Source organism: Rosa chinensis, chromosome 3, assembly GCF_002994745.2.
Source record: "Rosa chinensis cultivar Old Blush chromosome 3, RchiOBHm-V2, whole genome shotgun sequence".
In the NCBI taxonomy this organism is placed as follows: Eukaryota; Viridiplantae; Streptophyta; class Magnoliopsida; order Rosales; family Rosaceae; genus Rosa; species Rosa chinensis.
This window is the reverse complement of record NC_037090.1, coordinates 1,584,548-1,608,290: the sequence shown is the minus strand read 5'-3', so window position 1 is coordinate 1,608,290 and position 23,743 is coordinate 1,584,548. Positions and strand designations below refer to the sequence as shown.

Here is a 23,743-nt window from a genome sequence, read left to right as displayed (position 1 = left end):
AATGCGAATATATTTTGGACTGATCTACTACATTAAACTAAACTTGTGTGCTACGCAAGTTTATGCGTAGCCTGAATATCAATTTTCACAAAGATTTTCAAGATGAGCGCAGAAAGCTAGAACCAGAAATTCGAGACCAAAGAGAAGAGTAGGTGATGCTCCAAACAGTAAAGTCGTCAGCAAAAGGGTAGCTGAAAATTAAAATCAATGGATGCAGGTGTTAGAAACTTGTGCCACTCAATCCAGCTATGTGGACAAGTCAAGTTGATTGCATTAAAGGCCTCTGGGAAGGTACAGGATCAATGAAGATGATGATAATGCCTCGATCGGCCTCACATGATTCATTGATAGATTAAATCCTATGCCGCCGGAAAATTGAGCCGCCCTAATATCTGCGCGTCTATTAGTTCAAGACTGGACTATACGTATATAATAGGGTTTCACAAATTGACTGTTAAAAATAAAAAATGGTATAGGAAATTAGGAATCATATGATCGATTCCGATCGAACTAAAATGATTCATATCGTAGTAAAAGTGAAACATATAATGCGCATGATTTGGATACATCATAACCAGATACTATAAATACGCACATCGTTCCTTCGTCATTTACATAATTTAGGTTGTGGAATTGGCATAAATGGAGGCGGTGGTGTTGATGGAGACGATGGAAATGGCCGGTGGCGGCGGTGGTGGTATTAAAGATGATGGAGACGGCAATTGAGGCAGCGGTGGAGACAGCAATGCTGGTGGTGGTGAAGAAGGGAACGGTGGTGATGGTGGTGGTCGAAGTGAATATGGTAGTGGTAATGAACGTGGATTGATGGTAGGAGATGGCGGGGGAGACTTTGCCCTAAGAGGTAGCCTGTTGGGTAGCAACCCTAAGTAGTCATGAAAAAGTATGAAACAGAATAAACACCCATTTTTATTTGAAACATTTCTGCTGAAACTCTCACATGTTAAGAGTATATTTATGGTTTGGCATAAGACCACTTTTGTAATAATGGCAAGTAGACCAGAGATAGAACGCACACTTCAATGCTTAAGACATTATTGGATTCTCATTCACTTCAGAGTCACTTTAATTTATATGCGGCATTACAAGAACCAGAAATTCACCACAGCTAGGTCTAATCTTATGATTAATATCAAGTTCAATTGAGAAAGAATACCTAGATGCAAAAGGTGAAAGAATACAACGAAAGGCACAAGATGTTACGTCAATCATAAGAACCAAGGAGAATTGTGCATGTTGTGGTGGACATACCTCCACCGCATCCTTTGTGATTTCCGGGCTATTGCATAGCTATTATGGCCGTGGTGATGACTTTCTTGGTGGGGATGGTGGTGGTGGTGGTGGTGGTGGAGGTGGAGGTGATGAAAATGGCAGTGGCAATAAAGATGATGGAGGAGGAGGAGGGATAATCCATCTGTATCTGAAATTTCGATGTTTATTGAACGTAGGAGCAGGCGGCGGAGATCTTGCCCTCGTAGGAAACCTATTGGGCAGCAACACATGTAGAGAAGCTGCTGCAGAGACCTTGTCCCCATCCCTAAAACCCGATACAGCTGCTAGTTCCAGAATCAACACTACTAAAGTAGTCATGAATAAAAATGGAACTATCTTGACACCCATTTCAGTTCAATTTCTTAGCTGTTGCTATGCTTTTTGTTGTCACTATATCGATCTTCACTATAGTATATTCTATACATCGTGTATTCTATATCTGTAGTTCCATATATATATATGAGAAGATATTTGTATTTATGGCGAGTAGTTAAGGGGATATGAATATAAAATGAAATTAAAAGGATTATGATATGAATTAGATGGTGACATTTATAACAGAAACATAAAAGGGTTTCACATTCATCTCTCGTAAGAAAAATGAAATGTGAATAAATTTTGGGCTGATCTACTAAACTTGATTTGTGTGCTAAGCAAGTTTATGCATAGCCTGAAGATCAATTTTCGAAAAGATTTTCAAGATAGAGAAAGAAACAGAAATTCAAGACCTACTGTTTGAATCAATAAAGCCCAGCACCTTAAGCAGTAGGAATAGACTTTGTCCTTCTTGTTGCCTTTCAATACTAGCTTTGCTAGAGATTTGAGAATCCCAGTTGTAATGGCATAATGAGACCAATTGAAAATTAAGGCTTCACTATCTTGCAGGGTTAATAACAGGGGAAGAGATTACTAGAACAGGACACCACTTTGCACTACAAGTAACTGAAATTGTGTTAAATTGACAATAAGCTAGCGAGGCAGACTAGGCTATAGTTGGAATCAAAATACAAGTAGAAACTCAAAGGATACTCATTTGTACTGCTACAGAGGAAAAAGCTTAGGCTAGATAGCCTTCTATAGGACTTCTCAGAGAGTCAAAACTGGGCATCTCGTCGCCTCCTCCGTTCATAAACATACTGCACTCCCATCAGAATAACACATAATATCAAATTGCATGCCAAACTTTAGTTTCTGTGCAAAGTATTAAGTACTAACCCAGTCTAGTTCAATACTTGACTAGATTAACTCAGGCACAATTCTTAATATGGAAACCCATGTGTACATGCACTTGATTATTCACAATTTCACATATATTTATGCAATTCCAAGAGAAGAAACTACGTACCTTAGAAGGTGCACCAGGATGAGGTCTAAAAGCTCCAGAAGAAGGTTGATCACCTCTGCTGATTTGATCTTTGTTATTTGATGTCATAGACCTCTTATTAGAACTCTCAATAAAATTAGCAGACGTCACTTTACCCACTTCAGAAGACTCACTCCTGATTGGAACTGTCATCACAGATTCCGCGGCATTATTTAGGGAGGTAGTTGGGAAAGTTTGAGTTTTTTTGGAGAACTGTGTATCAGCTGCTTGTGCACCAGCTATGGCTGTATTGAGACTAGAAGATCTTACCACTTCAGATGTTCTAGACTGATCGACATTAGCAGATATAACTCCTGGCTTCAAGGAAAATGGATCTTCTGGATTTGGAACTGGAAATTTGACTTTAAGGGGAACTTCAACAGGGGTAAGACCTCTAATAGCCGCTTCATATATCTGAAACATGTAAATAAGTTAGGTCCATTACAAAATACAGCATTCAAACACCGAGAGGGAGCAATATTTTGCACACAATATGGACCTTCTTTTCCAAGTTATAGACACCTTGGTAGCCACACATTTCAAACAGAATTAACATAACCATACTGCACTCCCATCAAAACAACACAGAATATCGAATTGCATGTCATACTTCAGTGTCTGTGTACAGTATTAACTACTACACCGGCCTGGTTAACTAGATTAACTCCGGGCACAATTCTTAATAAAGCCATGTATTAATGTGTACATGAATTTTTTGCACATATATTTATGCAAGTCCAGGAGAAGAAACTTCATACCTTAGAAGGTGCACCAGGATGAGGTCTAATAGCTCCAGAAGAAGGTTGATTACGGCTGCTGATTTGATCTTTGTTATTTGATGTCATTGACTCTTTGTTGGAGCTCTCACTGAAATTACCGGTCATTGCTCTTCCTCCTTCAAAAGATTCACTCTTGATTGGAACTGTCACAGATTTGGCTGCATCATTTAGGGAGGTAGTTGGGAAAGTTTGAGGTTTTTTGGAGAACTGTGTAGCAGCTGCTCGTGCACCAGCTATAGCTGCATTGAGACTCGAAGATCTTCCCGCTTCAGATGTTCTAGATTGATCAACGTTTGCAGATATAGACCCTGGCTTCAAGGAAAATGGATCTTGTGGATTTGGAAGTGGAAATTTAACTGGGAGAGGAACTTCAACCGGGGTGAGACCTCTAATAGCAGCTTCATATATCTGAATCGTGTAAATAAGTTAGGTCCAGTACAAAAAAGGGCTCAGAAACAGAGAGGGAGCAAATTTTTGCATAGAATATGCACCTTCTTTTCCAAGTTATAGACACCTTGGTAGCCACGCATCTCAAACGGAATTAACAGTTTCTGCATTAACCAAAATCAACACACACAGTTTATCCTTCAAATCAAACAGTAGCCATATAGTTTATCCTTCGAGTTACACACCTGTGGCTGCTCACAAAGCCAACACATATCGGTTTGTGCTTCCAGCCTCACCTGTATATGTAACGAAACATTTGAAGGTTAGTCAGCACAGTTTTGGCACCCCATTAAGAAATTTAATGGCTTAAGTAAGTAATTGTACCCACCCCTTCAGGAACCATCTCCCAACCAGCTAACTCTTCACGTCTAACACATCCAACTACTTCAACACACCCTATTTCATGCACAAAACCATAATTTGTCAAAAGACGATGACAAGAAAAAAGGGATACATCACCTTCTTCTCTCTTTCATCAAATTGAAAACAAATGACAAGGGTGTTAAACTTTGACTACCTAGCAGTCTTGAAACTGGATAGTGTTGGGGAAATTTGATATCAGTGACTCCATCCACAGCATAAATTTCCCGATAGAAATCCTCCATTGCTTTGATTGTAGACTCCTCTGGAACCTTACCAGCTGCATGAATCCAAAGACGTCCTTCAAAAGAGAAATTCTAAGCATTAGAAAAATTGTCCATCCCAACTCAACATATACAAATCTGCATACTACAACAGAACACCAAAAACATCTACTACATCAAATATGAACCTAAATCGAACCGAAAAACAAAAGCATTGATAACACTAGTACTTGATAATCAAGATTCAATTTTTGCAGCCACAAAGATCAAGATCCCACTAAAGTACGCACCTTTGATAGACAATTGAGCAAGTTGACCAATCAAAAACAAGACATTCAAATCTGCAGCTTTACTAATAAGTTCTACTAGTTCTTCCAACACTACAAAATGGGTATCTGAATTTGAGTTGAAACCAAAGTTTACAAGACCCAAACCTCTAATGGGAGCAGGCCATGACCTGCCCTCGATGCGTTTGATACCATAAACGAGCAGGGAAGCCCATGGCTGGTGCATAGTCAGACATGGGTTTCTGTAATTCCCTGAAGAACCTCCTCCTCCTCTTCTCATTTCTGCTGTTGGGTCTCGGATTTTCTTGCCGCCGTTTTATTTTCCGGTGATCGGAAATTGTGTATTATTGGAAAGACGGGTTGTGTCTTTTGTTTTGGGAATAGCCGCCCGGGAAGTGTTAGAAAAAGTGAAGAGTGACCTTGTACGGTTTGGGTACATGCCCTTGTTTTTAGGGGGGAGGGCGGTTTAACCTATTTGGTAGGTAATCTTGGATTTGATATGTCAGTCATTGATTTACAATGATTAATGGAATGAGTGACCAGACCAAATGGAGACAGAGGCATTTATTAAATTAAGAACCAATGCCAAAAATAGGAAAAGAAAGAATGATTACTTAACGGGATTTGAGTTTGATTTAAAACATAGCTTGATTTGCAAAATAAAATGATTCGCATGTAAATTCAATGTTAAGCTTTCTTTGCTTAGAAGAAATTACTTGGGCTTTAACTCCAACATTTTAATATGTAAATCTCATATTATGTCTTAAATTTATTAAACAACTCGAATTTAGTAATTCCAACATTTTAATATGTAAAGCTCATATTATGTCTTAAATTTATGAAACAACTCGAATTTAGTTCAAGCTAGACTCCATCACTAATTGTGGACTTGTGAGAGTCTGACTTCTATTGTTTATAATAACATTTTTCAAAATCATTCGATACTTATAGGAGCTTGACTTGAGTGAGAGATAAATGAGCTACGTCAACCCTTGTCAGAGCTTATTTCGTACATAATCAACTCAAACTTGAGTTTCAGATATAATCCTAATGTGTTTGCTTGTTAAAGAATATTTAGGCAAAAATTTTGATATTCACCTCGAGTCGGCTCACTTACACTCTCAAACACTTTCCTACTTTTCAATCTTACTACATCCGTTCATTGACTTCAATCCATCATATATCGACAGACTGCTCTGATCCCACAAGTGAATCTCTTCAAATAATCGTGGATTTCGATGTTGATAATCTTTTTGGTTGTCGGTTAAATAGAAGAAGAAGAAGGAGGGAGAAAATAAGAAAAATCTCCTCTATACAATAACGATTATAAAATTCGAGTTGCAATGAGGACCACCCATTTCTTGTTTCCTATTTGGTCTCCTGTCCCTCTCTCCTCAAACTCAAAAAGCATTTCCTCCTCCCACTCATAAAACACAAGAAAGTCCCAAACACCACCACTCTGAAACGACATCCCTTTCTCCACAAAACGACAACCACCATTTTCCACCAAAGAAAGTCTCATGCTTTTTCTTTCACTCCCTCTCTTCTCCTTCTCCTTCTCCTTCTCCTTCTTCTCCTCTCTTCAAGTTTCAGTCTTTCAACTATTTTCCATAGCCGTTGACTTCAGTCGTTTGACTAATGGACCAATCGGTTCTTGATGACATCATCAGCCGTCTTCTTGAAGTCCGAGTCCGACCCGGAAAGCAGGTGCAGCTATCCGAGTCCGAGATCCGACAACTCTGCTCTGCCTCTAAAGATATCTTCTTGCAACAACCCAATTTGTTAGAGCTTGAAGCACCCATCAAGATTTGTGGTATAAAAATCCAAACTTTGTTCTTGTTTGTTTCAAAGTTTCAATTTTTGATGGGTTTTTGCTTGCTTGGTTTTGTTTACTTGGTTGAATTTGGAATCCTATGTGGTTAATTTGGCAACCCATTTATTTGATTTGATTAGGCAATTACTTGGTCATGGTTGGTACTTTGATAATTCACTAAGATCATATAATAATTGTGGTGAAGTTTTTAGAGGAGCCCATGTTTGTATGTTGGAGTGAATAGTTTTGGTTAACTTTAAAAGGGTATGTTTTTGTCTTGGTAGACCCTTCAACGCTTTGGGAATGTTTGTTTTGGTGGTCATTTGTATCTGGACAGAAGATTTGGTGTTTTTGTGTGGACACGACTGCATAATTCAATATAGATTCGAATCTTGTATGATGAAAACCCGGTTATTATTATGAAACTTAGATTGAGTTGCTTTGCTTTGGAGTGCACTGTGCTATCTCGATGACTCTTTTTATGCTTTATGTTTCTTAGTGTCCTGCGTATTGGATCAGTCGCGTAGTTTTGGAGGCTTCCGAATCAACTTTTTGTTAAGTCATTTGCGATTTTAATTGGAAGTTGGAATGTTAAGTTCCATTTGCATGGTTTACAGGTAATGTAGGGGTAGTTAGCCGCTCTTTTTGACCTACGCTTGCTACATGGTGCATGATTTTTAATTACAAGACATAACTGATGCAGAAGGATAGGGATATGAAAAGTGTTCTACCATGTTTCTCGTAGTCTGATGCTTTAGTATCTAGGACAAGTTATTAGGTCACTGGATATTAAGTAAATTTTGAGCTTATATAAGAACAGATAATAGTAATATGTTTGTCCTGCATTTATGATATCAACCGGATAACTTTTTCCCCCTGAGGATATATTGAAGTACACTTGTCAGAGGCACTATTGAGCTTGTTTATGGTTGGGTCAAGTATGGAAAGTTTCATTTCTTTTTGCTACTGCCAAAATGATTGGATATGTAAGTGTGTTTTTTTATTCTGCACAAGAGCTAAGTAGACTATAATGGCTAATCATGCAGAAGTTAATCATAACTATGCTGAAGTGTGGATATTGTTTTGAGATCTAGGATCATAAATCTAGTATTTGAACCCAAACTTAATGTCATGAATTCTTAAAATGTACACTCTGTTTATGGTTTTCAGGTGACATACATGGTCAATACTCGGATCTCTTGAGGCTTTTTGAGTATGGTGGATTACCTCCTAGTTCCAATTACTTGTTCTTGGGAGATTATGTGGATCGAGGCAAGCAAAGTTTAGAAACAATATGTCTTCTCCTTGCATACAAAATAAAGTACCCTGAGAATTTTTTCCTCTTGAGAGGAAACCATGAATGTGCTTCTATAAACCGTATATATGGATTTTATGATGAGTGTAAGAGAAGATTCAATGTGAGGCTATGGAAGACATTTACGGATTGTTTCAACTGCCTACCAGTTGCAGCCCTGATTGATGAAAAGATTCTCTGCATGCATGGGGGTCTTTCTCCTGAGCTGAATAATTTAGATCAAATTAGGTCTTTACACCGGCCAACTGATGTACCAGATACAGGTTTACTCTGTGATCTTCTCTGGTCTGATCCCAGTAAAGATGTTCAAGGTTGGGGAGGGAACGACCGGGGAGTGTCCTACACATTTGGTCCTGATACAGTGACGGAGTTTCTTGAGAAGCATGATTTGGATCTCGTTTGTCGTGCTCACCAGGTTTTTATTGATTGAAGTTTTCTGGGTTGTGTTCATATCCTCTTTACACTTGCAGGACTGTACAGAACATACTTCTGGGAGCCAAACATCATCATGTCAGGATTGTTATGGTGATATTGGGTTTCTAGTGTAGTTCTTTCTAGAGTCTTACAAGGACTATTGAAGATATGGATTTTCAATGGTTTTCCATGCCCACATATAAATAGTTATGTTCTTTCACTCTACTATTGGCAGGTTGTGGAGGATGGGTACCAGTTATTTGCCAACCGCCAACTTGTGACAATATTTTCAGCACCTAATTATTGTGGGGAATTCGATAATGCTGGTGCCATGATGAGCGTGGATGAGACGTTAATGTGCTCTTTCCAAATATTAAAACCTGCAGACAAGAAGGCGAAGTTTAACTTGGGTAGCCTAACTACAGCTAAGCCTGGAAATTCTTCTACTGGTGTTTTTGGGAGCACAACTACAGCTAAGCCTAGCAATACTCCAGCAGGAGTCAAGGTAAATGCAACCTCTTACCAAAGCAGAAATGAAATTAAGTTTGGTGAAGGAAGCTTTAATGGTACAATGGATGTTTAAGCTATAGTATTCCACTCTTTTGTTATTGTCATCATATTAGTGTCTGATGGTTTTAGGCTTTTAGCTTGCTTCTTCTTTTTCAGTGTCAGATTTATTAGGGTGTGTATCAGGAAGAAGTTTGACGTGCACTAGAGTCATGTTCTTCCTTCTATTTTTCTTAGATTACATGTGGGAAGACATGTTTTTGCTTTCTACAATATGTCTGGGTCTAATCATTTGGTCTGACCGTCTGATGTAGATACTTGTTTGCTTTCAAACCTTTAAAGTTCTCATCTTGTTTCTATGCTTTTTATGCTTTTGAAATTGGTTTATCTAAAATCCGGTCTAGTATTTTGGACATTTCGTAGAAATGGGCTGCAGGAGGTTTCAACAGTAAGGCCTCAATGCTCAATATAAGTTTTTTCTCAAAGTAATTTTTGTTTCTTCTACTTCATTTTTCCATGTAATAACCACTCTGATCATCACTGAATATGGATTTAATTGCTACATTCTTCCATTAAAACAAACTTCCTTCTGGTAAGTTGCAGAATCTTGTACCCATGAAACATCATTTTCTGTGGAAAACTATCTGTTTTTTATAAGGTGCATTACAGTCAGTTGGTCTTCTGATTCATTTTCTTTAGGAATAAAAAAGGATCTAAAAAAAAAAATTATGATGTATGGCTGGAACAAAGGATATCATTCACCTGCAACCAATGAAATAATTTATGATAATTTCCTTGGATGATTATGGCAGAATAAGCATCTAGTAAGAAAATCGAAGGGATAAACCCTTTATTCATTATCTTTCCTTGGTTACAACATAATTGACATGAATCCTTAATTTGTTACTCTGTTGATGTAAATTGAATATGAACACATGTACTTTTAGCTTCCTTTTTGAGCCATAATTGATGTCATCATGGATAGTATATATGTTTTGTAATTTAATGTGGTTGTGATACAGTTTTTTCATTCAAAAAACCTCTTCTTTGTTTTCCTTTCGCTTTCAGTCCTTGATGCAGAGGTGAGATGTCTGATTTGGCGGCTAACGAAGGTGCTGTACTGCAGTTTGTCATGAGCACATCAAGGTATCGATTGAGGAAGAGGAGGTCTAATTCAATTGCACTGTAATCTGTTTAAATTGTATAATTGGGGAGGAAAAATCATTAGAAACTAATGGAAAAGATTGTTCTTGATATAAAGTGGGTCTACCTTAAAGTGGGTGTGAAGGTAGAAGCCTCCTCTTCCCCTTGTACTATAGTAGCTGCTTGATTGCTGCGATAAATTATCAGTCAGTCTAAGACCAAGAAAAATGTCAAAACAGTCGATGGAGTTGGAATGAAACTTCCAAGTCTTTTTTTTAACAAAAGCGAAACTTCCAAGTCTTTTTGTTAACAAAAGCAATTCTCTTAGCGTGTTAAGTTATCCTTTTTTACTTGGTCTTTTGTTAGAGCATAAGGAGAATCACAGCAGAACTTTTTGCTTGCTGGTCATCTTCCCATTTGGGGGATCCGATATTTTATGTCATCTTTTGTCTCCTGGTTTCTTCTGATTCAATTGGAGGCATAAAGTTCAGTTTGCGATAGTGGAATGAGTGTTTAGTGGTTAAGTGTTCATGGGGTTTTACAAGTAATTCCATTTCAATCCAAAGCTTGATATTTGACGTTAATTAGTGCTAGCATATTGTGAATGAGTGTGAATGAATTTTCTAGGGGAATCAGAATTGATCTCTCAAGATTTGCTTTCTAGTGTGTATAAAGGAGAAAATATGGTAAAGCCCGAACAGTGATGCTTACATACAAACCATGCCAAACCTGATTTTCATATGGGGTATCTAGAAGATGCCAAGGCAAAGCGATTTTGTGTTTTTAGGCAAAACCATTCTCATATTTTGGAATAATCATTCATTCCTACAGTTGTGCAATAAGCATAGTTATATCTAGTCAATAAGCAAAACTATTATCGAACCTTTGGGAGTTTTTGGTATCCTTCGGGGGAATAACATTCTATTAAGCCGACGCCATTTTCGTCGGCAAAAGTTTCTCAACCAATATTAGTTTAAAAAAAAAAACATTTCCGACTATTAATTCATTTGTAAACGTTGCTCTACGATTTTAAGAAAACCATTTACCCACGATTTGTTCACAAGACAAGGTTGCTCTACTAGTATTCAATATTATATAAGAAAATCCTTTGCCGACAGGCGCTTGTTTGTTGGAAGGTTGTTTTAGAAATGAATACCTGGGATTTATTCGTATAATGCAGTAACTAATAAGGTTACAACTCGGGTCATTTTTAATCCCGAGTATAAGCCTAACTTCGTTGAAACTACAGAAGATAATTCATCTAAGAGCTAGGACGCCTCAACAATCGGAATCTCTCCCCAGACCTCGATTTACTTCTAAAGAATATGATTCGCAACCATTTGAAAGAATCATTTCCACTTTTGAGTAATAAGCACGTTCACATGGTTTTAAACATGGGTTGCTCATTGCATGTAATTGTTGCAATGGGAATCCAGTTGGTTTATGTTCATATATTCTGAAGTTCCTTCTGGAAAAAAACATGAGAATTAGACATTAGAGTCGACACTCGAATATCCTTCTGTGAAATTCGAATTTGGCGATATATTGCTTACACAATAAGGAATCATAAAATCAAAGCCAGCTAAACTTGACCAACTTGCCGAACTCGCAACATATAGACGTCATATTCTCAAGTCACAATGTCATATCACTCTATTCTTTTTGTACAAAACTTCATAATTAAGCACCACATGACATAAACTATATTGCATCCCCCCTCCTATATATCTCTATTGAGATTGTGGTGGGTGTCCCGGCCTTAATGTGGAAGACATTGTGGACCAAATCGATCACCATTGTGAAGGTGGGTGTAGGTCAAGAATAACTACAAACAGATTGGTTTTTGATATAGACATTTACCTTAGCCCCTCAATTGGGTGACAGATACTCGGAGAAACAAAGGGAAAGGAAAAAACCATAACCATATATTTAGAAGTCGACAGACCAACATATCCAATCTGCTTTCATCTGGTTTTTCTGGAAATTGAAGTATTCAAAAGGACAACAGGACAGCCTCATTAACAATTGTCCTATTTGATAAAGACATTACATTAAGATAATTACAATGCTAATGATCGGACAAAACTTTGTGTACACCGGCCACCGGCCTTGTGAAAAGGAGGTTGTACACGTACATATCACACCTGCTGTATGTAAGAATCACTTGAAGGATTGACCTAATTGAGTCCGTTTTCTTTCTTTTGTCTTTTATCACCGACACAGTGATGCTACAGATTAATTAAGCAGGTAATTAGTAAAGGTTGTCCACTTATATTTTGAGCATTAATTAATTTCTTGGCGTGCTGTTTAATTTGGTTGGGGGTTATTATATATATGGTGACATAAACATCATTGGATATTATTTGATCACTTAAACCTGCCCCAGAAGGAACTGCCTGAAGCAACAGATTAGCTTTGGAAGGAATAATTATTCGGATCATGAACATATTAGATGATATCAGATATAGATGATTAACTGATTCTAAATTCAATCTATTCACTGAGTAGAAGATGTTTGCTGAAAATAAGATGTTGACCATAACCAAATTGGGAAAATTCTAGTGTACTTGTGGGTATCTCATACCCACATTTACAAAAGTAACAACAAATTTGTTGTCAGAATTGTAATATTGAGTCATACTTTGTGTAATATTAGTTCTAATAATGATAATTACACATTTTACGACATTGTTACAAGTTTTTGAACAAATTCATTGTCAATGTTGTAATTTTTGTTTAACTATATGTAAATAGTGTAAATAAATATGATAACTTTTGTTCTCAATATTGTAATTTTGGTTCAAATAATTATAATTATTTGTTCAAATAATTGTAAATGAGTGTATGAGATACCCACAAAGACCATAGCTTGTCTCACCAAATTGAATCATACATTCATTATCCATAAAGTACTTACAATCATATTCCACTGTGACATGAGTAGGACTCTGTTGTGGCTGTTGGAAACACATGCTGGTAGGTATATCCTCCTTCTAGTTCTTCAACCATATACATAAATTTTCTGTATGATCGAGCATCTTAGATTTAAAAGTGGGGTAGGGTCCAATAACGTTCTGTTTTAGCTTTCTTATACTAAAAGCAAAATGCTACTCGATTATGTTGTGGCGTACGTGTATTATATATATGCAGTACGTATAATGCGGATTATAATAACCAGAAAGGAATGCAAATACCAGGGGGCGCACAACGTTTTAATTGTTGATGATTTGCGTTGCTTGCATTAACAAACAGAAAACACATGTAAGGCCCTTGTGATGCATTTTTGGTTCTATTGGTGGTTTTGCCTTTCTTCCAAGACAGAGAGCATGGGCGGATCCATGATTGAAACCTTGGACGGGCTTGAATTTCTTTAAAAACAATATATATATATATATATATATATATATATATTGCCCGATTTGGAATATCAAACAAGTGCAGCTAAAAAAAGCAGCAAATTGGTTGGTTCAATGAAACCGCTTGACACAAACCCATTTCATACAATCATACCTCCATTTATATAATCAAGTTCTCCAGTCGTCAAACCCACTTAATCAATTAATCAAAAATTGAAACCCACTTACCCACATCAATTAAATATTTAAACTCACTTACCCACATCACATTTAACCCACATCAATTAAACAATAAAATGATAAATTGCAGATTTGCAAAACAAGGAGAATGAGAGAACGCTCAACGCTGCATATACCAGATTTCCAGACCAAGAGAATTTGACTGCAAGTCCTCAACCTTCATTCTTCAATCCACGAAATCTTCAATCCAATACAACCTACGAACATGAATTTCACATCAATCTTTAAACCCTATAAATTGCCCCAAATTGGATTGATTCAATTAAACAAAATCTTACATTGAATCATTGGCCCAAATTGATGTTGATGTCTTGATCTCTTAGAGAAGTCGAGAAGTCGAGAATGTCAGAGCTGCAGAAGTGCAGAGTGCAGAAGTTTAGAGGAGGAGAAGGACTGGAGGAGCCAAGGTGAGACAATTAGACGAACTGGAGGCTGGAGTGTAGTCGAAGACTCGAAGTCGACTAGTCGAGTGAATTGGATTAGGTTTAGGAATTAGGACGAGCTTGGGCTGGACAATACCCAACTAAAAAAAAAGTATATATCTAATTTTTTTTTTTAAGCCCAAAATTCTCGGACGGGCTGGAGCCCGCCCCACTTATAATGTAGATCTGCCCCTGACAGACAGTGTTCGTCTGCATATGCATACAAATAATTCTAGAAGAAAAATAAACAAGGAAACTAACCTGGCGGAAATTTTCTTTATGTCATATGAGAAGAAATAAAAAAGAAAAAAAAAACTAACACAAACTAAAAAGATATGCCCTTAACGCCATTGAAAGTGCCAAATTAAGTTATATAAATTTTAGAACATCTCGGGGGAGGTCTCCAGTTCAAGTGCATTTTCCGGCGGCGGTGAGAGAGTAGCCAAACCTGGCCAGGCTAGATATGGTTGAGAGAAACTTTGAAGAACTTCCCCAATCCCCAGCCAATATATCTCTTGTAATTATCTTCTTCTTGAATCTTGAGTATCAAGTTATATATATATATTAACCTGGAGAAGGTTATTTAGGGGAGAAAACTTAGATGCATATAGGTGGCAGTCACATGGCCATTGGCTAGAGAGAGAGAGAGAGAGAGAGCCTAAACCCTAAACTACTCTTCACCGTTAGAAGTCAAATACAGAACGACGACTTATCACACGCTTTTGGGTCCAGAGGTGACTGACTTATCACAGTCCCAGTCGCGGGTCCAGAAAAAGAAACAGAATCTTTTGGGGCAGGACCAGTCTGCACGCGGACGTATATATATTCATGATCTGCACGTCTACAGATCAACGGTCGGCTTAACCATATACACATGTTCACACACGCTCCGGCGCCCCTGCTTTGAATATTTATTTATTTCGTAATTTTCATTTGTTTGAGGAGCCGGCAATAGAGTTAAAAATTTAGCACTCTTCCACTCCACAAAGAGGAATATGCAAAGTATAATGTTGATATTTTGAAAAAATTTATAATGTTTATGTGCCAGAAATTGTTAGAATAGTTTAGAGCGTACTCTCAAATAATAAGTTAATTCGATTAATTATTATTTACGGTAATTGTTAATTTAATCGTTAGATTAGTCACTGTTTGCAGATAGATACTTAGATTATTATTAATCCTTTATTTTTGAATAATTTTTTTTTTTAAGTATAACGGTGAAAATATGCAGATAATGTTCATGGTCTTTGTATATATACATTAATTTTTTTTAATGTGCATTTAAGAAAAGAAAAATAACCATAACTAAATGATGGATCTTATATTCCTATCTCATGTATATCACTCTTCAGGCATGGCGCTGCAGTTTTTCCCTAACCTTCATCTCTCATACTCCTCATACTGGTTTTTACTATTTTCAGACTGTCTTATTTTTAGTTTTTGATGAGATATTTGAGGCATGTGCGTTGATTTTCTCATTTTTAATTCATAATAACGCAAGATTTACTATTAATTAGTTAAGACTTCAACATATTAAAAATTTCCATAAATTTAAATATTTTAAACCTAAGGATCGAAGAGTTCACTATATTTCTCTCCAACACACATGCACATAATGGCATGTACACATCTATCATAAAGAATTGACCCAATGGCATGTACCTGTTTAATTTGTTGTTTTATGCTTCATCCTCGCCTCCTTAGAACGACTAATATTTGCAATTATGCTTGACTGGTTCAATTCAATTCCATTGACAACGTACGCCATTCTAGACCATTAGTCATTGATGTTTCTATTATTATATGCATAACCACTTATCAGTATATATATAATATTATTGGAATATCTTCTTTAGATCCCCTTCTTCCTTCCAATTTCAGCTGTCTTGGTAAATGGCAATGTACGTTAAATGAAAATCTGTTCTTACAGAATTCACGTTGCTAAGATCGATAAATGAAAATGGGTAGGACCTAGGTAACTAATTAAGCACATCCACATGAATGAACAACATTTGATTAAGGCCGCCCTGTTCTTTTCTTTATTAAGATGTCAGAACTAAGCAAGTAATTATATAGTCAGAGAAAGCTTATGTTACGAATCAAACCACGTGCATATACATGCCTTGATTTCTTGTAAAACTGAAAACTTCAAATGACTGTAATTAAAAAGATGCATTCTGTATATGACCTTCAATTCGACCTTGTGCGATTAATCCTTAATTAAATTAATGGTATGATCGAGATAAGGGAAACTATATATATATGTATCTAGCTATTACTCTAATCTAGTTTAAGTTGCATAATAGCTCTTTCTACGCTGTAGTTAGCTCCTCATAGGAAAAAATAATCCTCAAGATATGAAAATCAATTCTCTAATATATTGATAGTTTAAACTAACTGCTAATCGAATGGAGAAATATTGATAGTTTGACAAAGCTACGTTCGTTCATTGATATGCCCACTAAATTGACCTGCAATTCTGATCTGACCAATCACTTATTCTTTTTCTTTGGGGGGAAGGTGGAATAGCACGTTGCTACATAACTAAAAACTGACTTTTGAAGCGTCTGCAATTTCAAAAGTTGATATTTTCTGAAATGTTGACAAACAAAATTTGAAGAAATTGACAAAAAAGAATTTGAGAAATGGAGAGGGACGACTTAATATTCAAAATACTCCAAAGTCTACAGCGTACGTATATATGAACTGTAAGTATATATATTAATTTGTGTCAATATTGGTGCCCCACGTATACGTAAGGGGTGACCGTTCATTTGTGGCGTGTTGGATGACCACAGCCCTTCCTTAACTTTGGTTCCAAGAAAACAGAAGATGAGACAAGATTGACGGTGTGTGTCGGTTGCTTGTGAAAAGAGACCATACATGCAGTGCTTGAGCCTCCTTAGGCCACCAAGTGTTAATTCCTGAAAATGATGGGAGCCATATTTACGATTATTAATTACTTGTGCTACTCTAGAGTGGAACTATTTCATATTTTGATCTGGTAGATTCGGTGACAATGACTAGTAACGGATTAATATAGTTATTTATCAGTAATTTAAATCGAAATTAAACAGTTTTAATAATTTCGATGTCTCATTTAGTTCATTGTGAAAAAGCTGGAAACAAAGTCCAATCTTACCTCATTACATAACCCAGAGTCTCCTACTGTACATACACCTTGTTGGGGAATCTTTGGGTTGAGTTTTAGATATGGGAAGAAACCTACAGACATAATGGGGTAGATTGGGTTCCATCAGTGTTGATTTTGATAAACCTAGCTAGTACAACTTGAGCGATGTTGCCCCGTCATCAGCGAAGGTGATCGACTTATCTAGGTTTCAAGTATGAAGGGTTGGTGGGGCGTTGTTTAGACTCTGTGTTGCTGAATCATGTGATTCATGTCCGTGCCCACTGCCCCTCTTAACTCTCTAAGGTTCGAAATGTGCAGCCAGTGATGAGTGGAGGCGCTTCGTTGACAACTTCCACTGATATAAGGTTCTTAGCTAGGGAAAATATTCATCACCGTAACCCTTGTTCGCTAAAATAAGTTTCTAGAAGATTTTTTGGCCATGATTGTTGGACAAAAGTTTTATTTTTTTATTTGTTTTTTTTTTTGGATATTTAAGCTATGAGTATCATGAATGCAATACTCTAACATTGATTGAAGACGGACATTGATTATATCATTCATCTTTAGTAACAACTCTTAGATGTCATTCTAAATTTTTATACATTTCTTTCAAAATTATTTGTAATGTTTCAAGATAGATATTAAAATTTTAATATTCAAAATTGTTGAATTAACTCATTATACGTGACACTCTACAAATAATTTACGGTTTCATTCCAACTTCGTAACATGGTAGTGCCCGAGTGCGTATGAAATTGTTCCTCCAAGTGAACTCAACTTATGACACACACAGCTCAGCAGACCAAAAAGCAATAAGATTCGGGTTAGATTACATGTTCCAAGGGAACTCACATGGGAAGTACTGTTGTCTGTACAGATCGAGCCTCTGGAACCAAACCAACTTCTCCAATGGACACCAAACATGTTGATATGGAGTCTTACTGATCAAACATCTATGTGCCAGGTCTTCCTGGTGATTCTAACCTTTCTCTTACCTGAAACCACGTAGATACTCACTTGGTTTGGTTACTTAAACAATTCCCCAGTTGGAGTTGGAATATCCCATGCGCCACTGCCTTTCCCATGTGAGCTGTGGCCCTTCTCAATTATTGATGGAGATGCCACCATTGCCACCTGCCCCTAAATCAAGGCTCATTCACAGTGACTAGTACGTCGGGATGTGAAATAGATAATCAATTAGATTGTCCCTCTCTACTTTGCTTAGTGGATAAATTATAGTAACACTTGTTTATCATAAACCTTTCTTGTCCTAGACGCCAGATGGTGGCCTGGTGGGTGCTTTCAATATCTTTTGGACAGCTCACATGCTGCTGCTTCTCTCTAATAATGGCACTTGGCCTCTTTGGTCCCTATATCCTAACTTCTTATTCCAACGAGTCTTTTAGTTAAACGGTTCGACTGATCAATCAGACAAGCTAATTAATTAGACGTAGTCATATACGACTAAAAAAACAATGGGAGGGGGGATCAGAGAATATCAAATACTGAAAATTATTCTATACAGGGTGTAAATCACTCAATATTTATAAGAATCTCAATATTTGATATTTATAATTAATATTTTTATTAATAATTTAAAAGTATATTTAATATAATTTAATCATTTATTTATGTCGGTGTACTGAATCCTCTTCAATTAAATACATATATGTAGATATCAAATTTTCAAAATATAATCAGTGAATGGGACGCAGGCCCGGCCCTGCCCAAGGGCGGCCTTGGCGACGGCCCAGGGCACCAGAGCAAGTGGGGCACACAATTTTTATATATACAACTATACATATATGTACAAACAGAAATATATATATATATATAATTGTATATTTAATTATATAAAATTATATATGTATGGAATGGAAATATAGTGGAAGAAAAATTTTAAAAGTAGAGAAGGGAATGAGAAAGTGTCTACCATTTGGTATTAATTTATAGTGGTATCCGAAGAAAAAGAGCCAAATGTAGGGAAAGGAATGGAATAGTGCCGGGCATTTGGGCACCTAGGCCACAGCTTTATTGAGAATTGGTATCATGCCTCTGAAAAGCATATTGCCGGCAAAACTGCAAGAGACCAAGAGTCATAGCTGTCTTGCTCTCTCCCTCTCTCTCCCAAGTTCGAAACGTTAAAACCCAGCAATTGTTTTCTTTAAATTGGTTGCAATGGCTACTCAATTCCAGATTTCCATTTTCCAGGTATTGTTGTATGCTCCACTGTTTATCAATTATCATTCAAAATGATTTCTGACAACCTACTCATTCATCAGTTTTCGATTTTTGATTTTCAATGTTAGGTGCAATTAGAAGTTGGATATGCAAGTCAATCTCGATCAGAAAAGAAAAAACAAGAAGGAAAAGGATTGATTCCAGATTTCCAGGTTTTATTGTTCTATCACTTCTATGCTAGTGTGTATCATTCAAAGTTTAGACTGTTTAGTATTTTGGCTTGCTTGTTTGAGTTTTGTCTAGCTAGTTTCAATAATGTTTCCTCCGAAACAACTCTCAGGTTCTCAAAAAAGAAAAAGAAAGAAAAGAGAAGAAGAAATTATTCAATCTCAACGGGGATCTTTAGATAAATATTTTGTTACAGAAACAAAAGAATCTATTGAAAATCATGTTGAGAATTTAGTAAATGAACCTAAACTACAAATTCACTCTAATGAGTTTGTAGAAAATCTGAATGAGGTAAACGAAGAACTTGATGATATAGGTGAAAATGGAAGTGACGAATCAGAAAATAATGAAAATCCTTGCCAATGAACTTGAGTGCTTGAAATCATCAGCTGATTTGAATATTTTTGATCCTAGAGTTTGGGATTGTCTAGATTCAAAAATGAGAGACTTGCTTGTAGAAAAAGGACCTATTACAGAAACTAATATCAACTTTCCTAAGGATGAATTAGGTCGGCACTTTTCCTCTGAGTTTTATGTTCGAAAATTACCAAATGGTGAATCTCTTGATAGAAAATGGTTGATTTACTCAAAAAAGTTGGATAAAGTTTTTTGTTTCTGTTGTAAACTATTTAAAACAGCTCGCTTGAGAAGTCAATTAGCAAGTGAAGGGATAAGAGATTGGATGATGATGAATTGAAAAGCTGTTGTTTGAATCTTGAAAATGCTTTGAGAAATGGTGAGGGTTCTGATATTGATGTGAAATATTTGCTTATGAGTTATAAATTTTGTAAGAGATGTTGCCGAATGAGGCATATGAAACAGATAATCCATTCAAATTATGGAGTTTGCAAAGAAAATGAATATATTTCCAAGTGTTATGGTTGCCTACAGGATTTTATTGACTATACCGGTGACTGTAGCATCCGCTGAAAGAAATTTTTCAAAATTGAAGTTATTGAAGTCTTATCTTCGGACTACCCTGACTCAAGATAGACTGAATGGATTAGTGATTTTAACCATTGAAAGAAATATGTTGGCAAATGTTGACTACGAAAAGATAATTGATGATTTTGCTTCAAGAAATGCAAGAATACATCATTTTAGATGATTTGTAAACTTTTTTATACGGAGTTTTGGTTTTATGTCCTCCCTGTTGTGTAATGTTTCTTTATATAATAGAGTATGACATTTGAAAGAATCATTACATGTCTATTATTCTAGGCTAGTTGGGCACAAAAAAAAAAATTCGCCCTGGGCATCAAAAAGCTCAGGACCGGCCCTGATGGGACGTATTCTATACTGCAACGCCTACACTCAAGACTTTGTCCTCTTGCAGACCTATGCATTCACTATTTTTTGCATTGTGCATCTGAACTTGTTGCCCTGGAAATCAAATTATCAATTTCATAGACTCGTCTAACCTATTCTTGCAGGGAAGTTGCAAGGGTTTTCTTACTTTTATTGCCTTATTGGGGGGTTTATTGACCGGTAGGTTTTCAAAGTATATGCTTATAATATTATATATACGTAGAAAGCAGGGACATCTTTTTCCACAAAACGATGTGGCCGCCAAGAAAATTGACACCTGCACATGGAAATTTTTAGGCTAGGGATATGTCAAGGTATATGCTAAATCCCTTATCAGAGAACATCAATCTATTCCACCATTAAAGGAAGAAGAAAGAAAGAAAAGAGGGAAACATTCAGATTTCAAAGCCAAAACACTTTCGTATTTCCAAACATTTTGCATTAACAAAACATGGTTTACATTCTGAAATAGACAAGGGACTAAAGTTGCATTGGTTCTCTTTTATGGGAGTACTTCATTTGCTCTCACTCATCACTTCCTAATCTCTCTCTCTGACTAAAAAAAAACAGAGAAGGTGGGGAAGGACAGGATCAATCCTCAACCCCTTTCTATTTACAATCTCAGATTCTATCCAAACATTACAAAAAGTACAAAAACTACAAGCTCTTCTTCGTCTTCTGGATCCATCCAGGAGCTTATGCGCTTCTAAGAGAGGGAAGTGGGATTATCTCTTCTCAAACTCACATACATATACATGGCTGGGAACTTATATACTTGGTTGCTTCCTCTTGACTGATTGCTGCTCTTTAAGTTCTTGAGGTCAGATCAGTCCATTGGATTTGCTTCTCCACCACTCAAGATCCATGGGTGTCCTGAATTCACAAAAAGAAAAGAACTTTGTTAGTAAAATCCCAACAAATTCAATTTCTTTACCCAAAGAGAGTAAATATAAATTCCTAGTGCAATCCCCAAAAGGAAAACCCAAATCGACCAAAATCAATTTGCAACACAAAAATCCAGACCAAAGTTGGAAACTTACTAAGTGCTTGTTCTGCAGATAGTCTCCTGGAAACATCTCTACACATCATCTTCCTCAACAGATCCTTCGCCGCCGGCGAAACTCCCCGGAAAACCTTCGGCGGAAACCTCAGATTCCCTCTCAAAACCGCCTCAAAGATCTCCGTCGCCGTTTCGCCGTAAAATGGAGGAATCCCACCCAACATTATATACAACATCACCCCTGCACTCCACACATCCACCTTCTCATTGTACAACCTCCCCATCAACACCTCCGGCGCCACATAGTACGGCGTCCCCACCACACCTTCCATGGAACCTCCCTCACCGGACCACTCCGCCGACCCAAAATCCGCCAGCTTCAGATTGTTTCTTGAATCAAAAAGAACATTCTCCGGCTTCAGATCCCTGTGCACCACACCCATTCTGTGGCAGTGGGCTATAGCTCCCAGGAGCTGTTTCATAAGACCGGCGGCTTCCGGCTCCGGCAACGGCCGGTGAGCGATCTTGTCGTAGAGCGTTTCGGGCTCGCAGAGCTCGAGCACCATGGCCATGGAGTCCTCTGTTTCGAAAACGTTGTGGATTTTGAGAATGTTGGGGTGGGGAGATAAGAGGGTCATGATCTTGGGTTCTTTTTCAAGACATGCACGGTCGGTTTCGTCGGTGAGGAGGGACTTGTCGATGATCTTGACGGCGACGGACTCGGCGGAGACGGGGCAGAAGGCGCGGAGGATGGTGCCGAATCGGCCGCGGCCGATTTCTTCGAAGAGTTGGTAGGTGTCTTTGAGCGTGTCGTACATTTGGGGATTCTGGGTTTTGGGATTTTGGGGTGAAAGATTAGAGCTTTGGGTTTGGGAGGAGGAGGAGGAGTTTTGGGTTTGGGGGGTTTTGGTGTTTTTGGGTTGTTTAGGTGGTTTCTGGTTATTTAGTTTGGTTTTATAGAAAGGAACAGAGTGGAATACTCGAAAGGAATATTCGGTTGGTGGGCAAAGGTTTTCTGGTCAGTTACCATTCAATGATTCTGACCCTAGAAAAAAAAAGAAAGAAAAGAAATTAAATTGAATAGAAAAGAAGAGAAAACCAGTTATGGGGAGGATCGGACGGCTGTAGTTGCTTGATCAAGAGGGTTTAGGGTTGAGTTTGAGTGGGTTTTGGTTTTGGTTTCGGTTTCGGATTCGGATTTGGTTTGGGAACTTCGAGTTGACACAAGTGTCCCCAAGGTCTAGTGAAAATTAGTTTTGTGCTAGAGAGAGAGATTCCAATTAGTAAAATTTGTTCAGAAATTAGTTTGAAAAGAAGTGAAGTGTATTTTGCTGTTAAGTATATTAAATTACTATCGCATACGAATAACGTTTTATTTCTTACTATATTTATCGCTTAAAAACTGAATCATTACGTAGTATACAAACACGTATAGGTTAAAAATAGAAGCTAGCAGAATGACAGTTATGCAATATATACAGTTCGGAGGGTTAAGTTTTCGTCATCCTCAATTTTGTACAATTATGAATCAATTTTGAACTTATTGTGAGTTTAATAGAGAGCAAACTTGTTACTTTTTGTATTCTAATATAAGTTAATAAAAAAAGAAGGTGAAATGGAACCAAATTAATCAAGATGGATTAAAATTTGAGCTAAAATAAGCTTCTTTGTTTAGTGGACAAGATATCGTGTGCTATGAGCTTCTAACTCTCAAATTCTGGACCATTTCTTGAATAACCATTTGCCATTCGTATGATACCATCACTTATGCCACATTTGGTTTACGCCTTCACGGAAAGTAAGCATCAGGAAATGAACTGTGTTACAGTTCATTTCCTGCGTTTTGAATACAAAAGGAAATCAAATACTTTCCTGAAGGGAGGGAAAATAATGAGGAAGTGGTTCATTCCAAATATCAAATGAATCACTTTCC

General features: G+C 37.1%; 3 protein-coding genes and 1 long non-coding RNA gene across 6 annotated transcripts; 2 read left to right on the top strand and 2 right to left on the bottom strand.

The window, feature by feature from the left end:
- Positions 1-1,066: 1,066 nt before the first annotated feature.
- On the bottom strand, positions 1,067-5,218 carry LOC112191991. Of its 3 annotated transcripts, none has more exons than XR_002933264.2 (9): positions 4,898-5,218; positions 4,397-4,540; positions 4,208-4,275; positions 4,065-4,115; positions 3,924-3,983; positions 3,412-3,840; positions 2,636-3,067; positions 2,320-2,426; positions 1,067-2,143 (listed from the first exon to the last, which is right to left on the bottom strand). XR_002933264.2 is itself a non-coding variant. In XM_024331499.2 (8 exons), exons 1-8 carry the CDS (start codon positions 5,028-5,030, stop codon positions 2,385-2,387), a joined length of 1,359 nt encoding a protein of 452 aa, XP_024187267.1. In that variant the 5' UTR covers positions 5,031-5,218; the 3' UTR covers positions 2,195-2,384. The 3 variants fall into 3 exon arrangements, 1 of the variants encoding a protein (XP_024187267.1); XR_002933265.2 differs by lacking the exon at positions 1,067-2,143 and having other exon boundaries at positions 2,195-2,426; positions 2,636-2,799; positions 2,924-3,067; positions 4,898-5,216; XM_024331499.2 differs by lacking the exon at positions 1,067-2,143 and having other exon boundaries at positions 2,195-2,426.
- A 1,155-nt stretch (positions 5,219-6,373) lies between these two features.
- Positions 6,374-10,442, top strand: LOC112191992 (serine/threonine-protein phosphatase PP1). The gene is made up of 4 exons (XM_024331500.2): positions 6,374-6,563; positions 7,734-8,293; positions 8,528-8,797; positions 9,868-10,442. The coding sequence occupies exons 1-4, from the start codon at positions 6,389-6,391 to the stop codon at positions 9,883-9,885; spliced, it is 1,023 nt and encodes a 340-aa protein (XP_024187268.1). The 5' UTR covers positions 6,374-6,388; the 3' UTR covers positions 9,886-10,442.
- Positions 10,443-18,974: 8,532 nt separating this feature from the next.
- LOC112195313 lies at positions 18,975-21,406 on the top strand. The gene is made up of 2 exons (XR_002934457.2): positions 18,975-19,304; positions 19,403-21,406. It is a non-coding gene; the product is annotated as an uncharacterized LOC112195313 (long non-coding RNA).
- Positions 21,233-22,730, bottom strand: LOC112193538 (phosphoenolpyruvate carboxylase kinase 1). Its single transcript, XM_024333722.2, has 2 exons — positions 21,851-22,730; positions 21,233-21,683 (listed from the first exon to the last, which is right to left on the bottom strand). Exons 1-2 carry the CDS (start codon positions 22,626-22,628, stop codon positions 21,637-21,639), a joined length of 825 nt encoding a protein of 274 aa, XP_024189490.1. The 5' UTR covers positions 22,629-22,730; the 3' UTR covers positions 21,233-21,636.
- Between the last annotated feature and the right edge of the window lie 1,013 nt (positions 22,731-23,743).

Bases quoted from the DNA above. Each gene is read 5' to 3' on its own strand.
- LOC112191992 (XM_024331500.2), top strand. From the start codon at position 6,389: ATGGACCAATCGGTTCTTGATGACATCATCAGCCGTCTTCTTGAAGTC. The intron at 6,564-7,733 runs GTATAAAAATCC...TATGGTTTTCAG, and splicing joins AGCACCCATCAAGATTTGTG to GTGACATACATGGTCAATAC. The intron at 8,294-8,527 runs GTTTTTATTGAT...TACTATTGGCAG, and splicing joins TCGTTTGTCGTGCTCACCAG to GTTGTGGAGGATGGGTACCA.
- LOC112191991 (XM_024331499.2), bottom strand. From the start codon at position 5,030: ATGAGAAGAGGAGGAGGAGGTTCTTCAGGGAATTACAGAAACCCATGT. The intron at 4,276-4,396 runs GTAGTCAAAGTT...TGCATGAAATAG, and splicing joins TCCAGTTTCAAGACTGCTAG to GGTGTGTTGAAGTAGTTGGA. The intron at 3,841-3,923 runs GTGCATATTCTA...TACACGATTCAG, and splicing joins TCTATAACTTGGAAAAGAAG to ATATATGAAGCTGCTATTAG.
- LOC112193538 (XM_024333722.2), bottom strand. From the start codon at position 22,628: ATGTACGACACGCTCAAAGACACCTACCAACTCTTCGAAGAAATCGGC. The intron at 21,684-21,850 runs GTAAGTTTCCAA...TTGTGAATTCAG, and splicing joins ATCTGCAGAACAAGCACTTA to GACACCCATGGATCTTGAGT.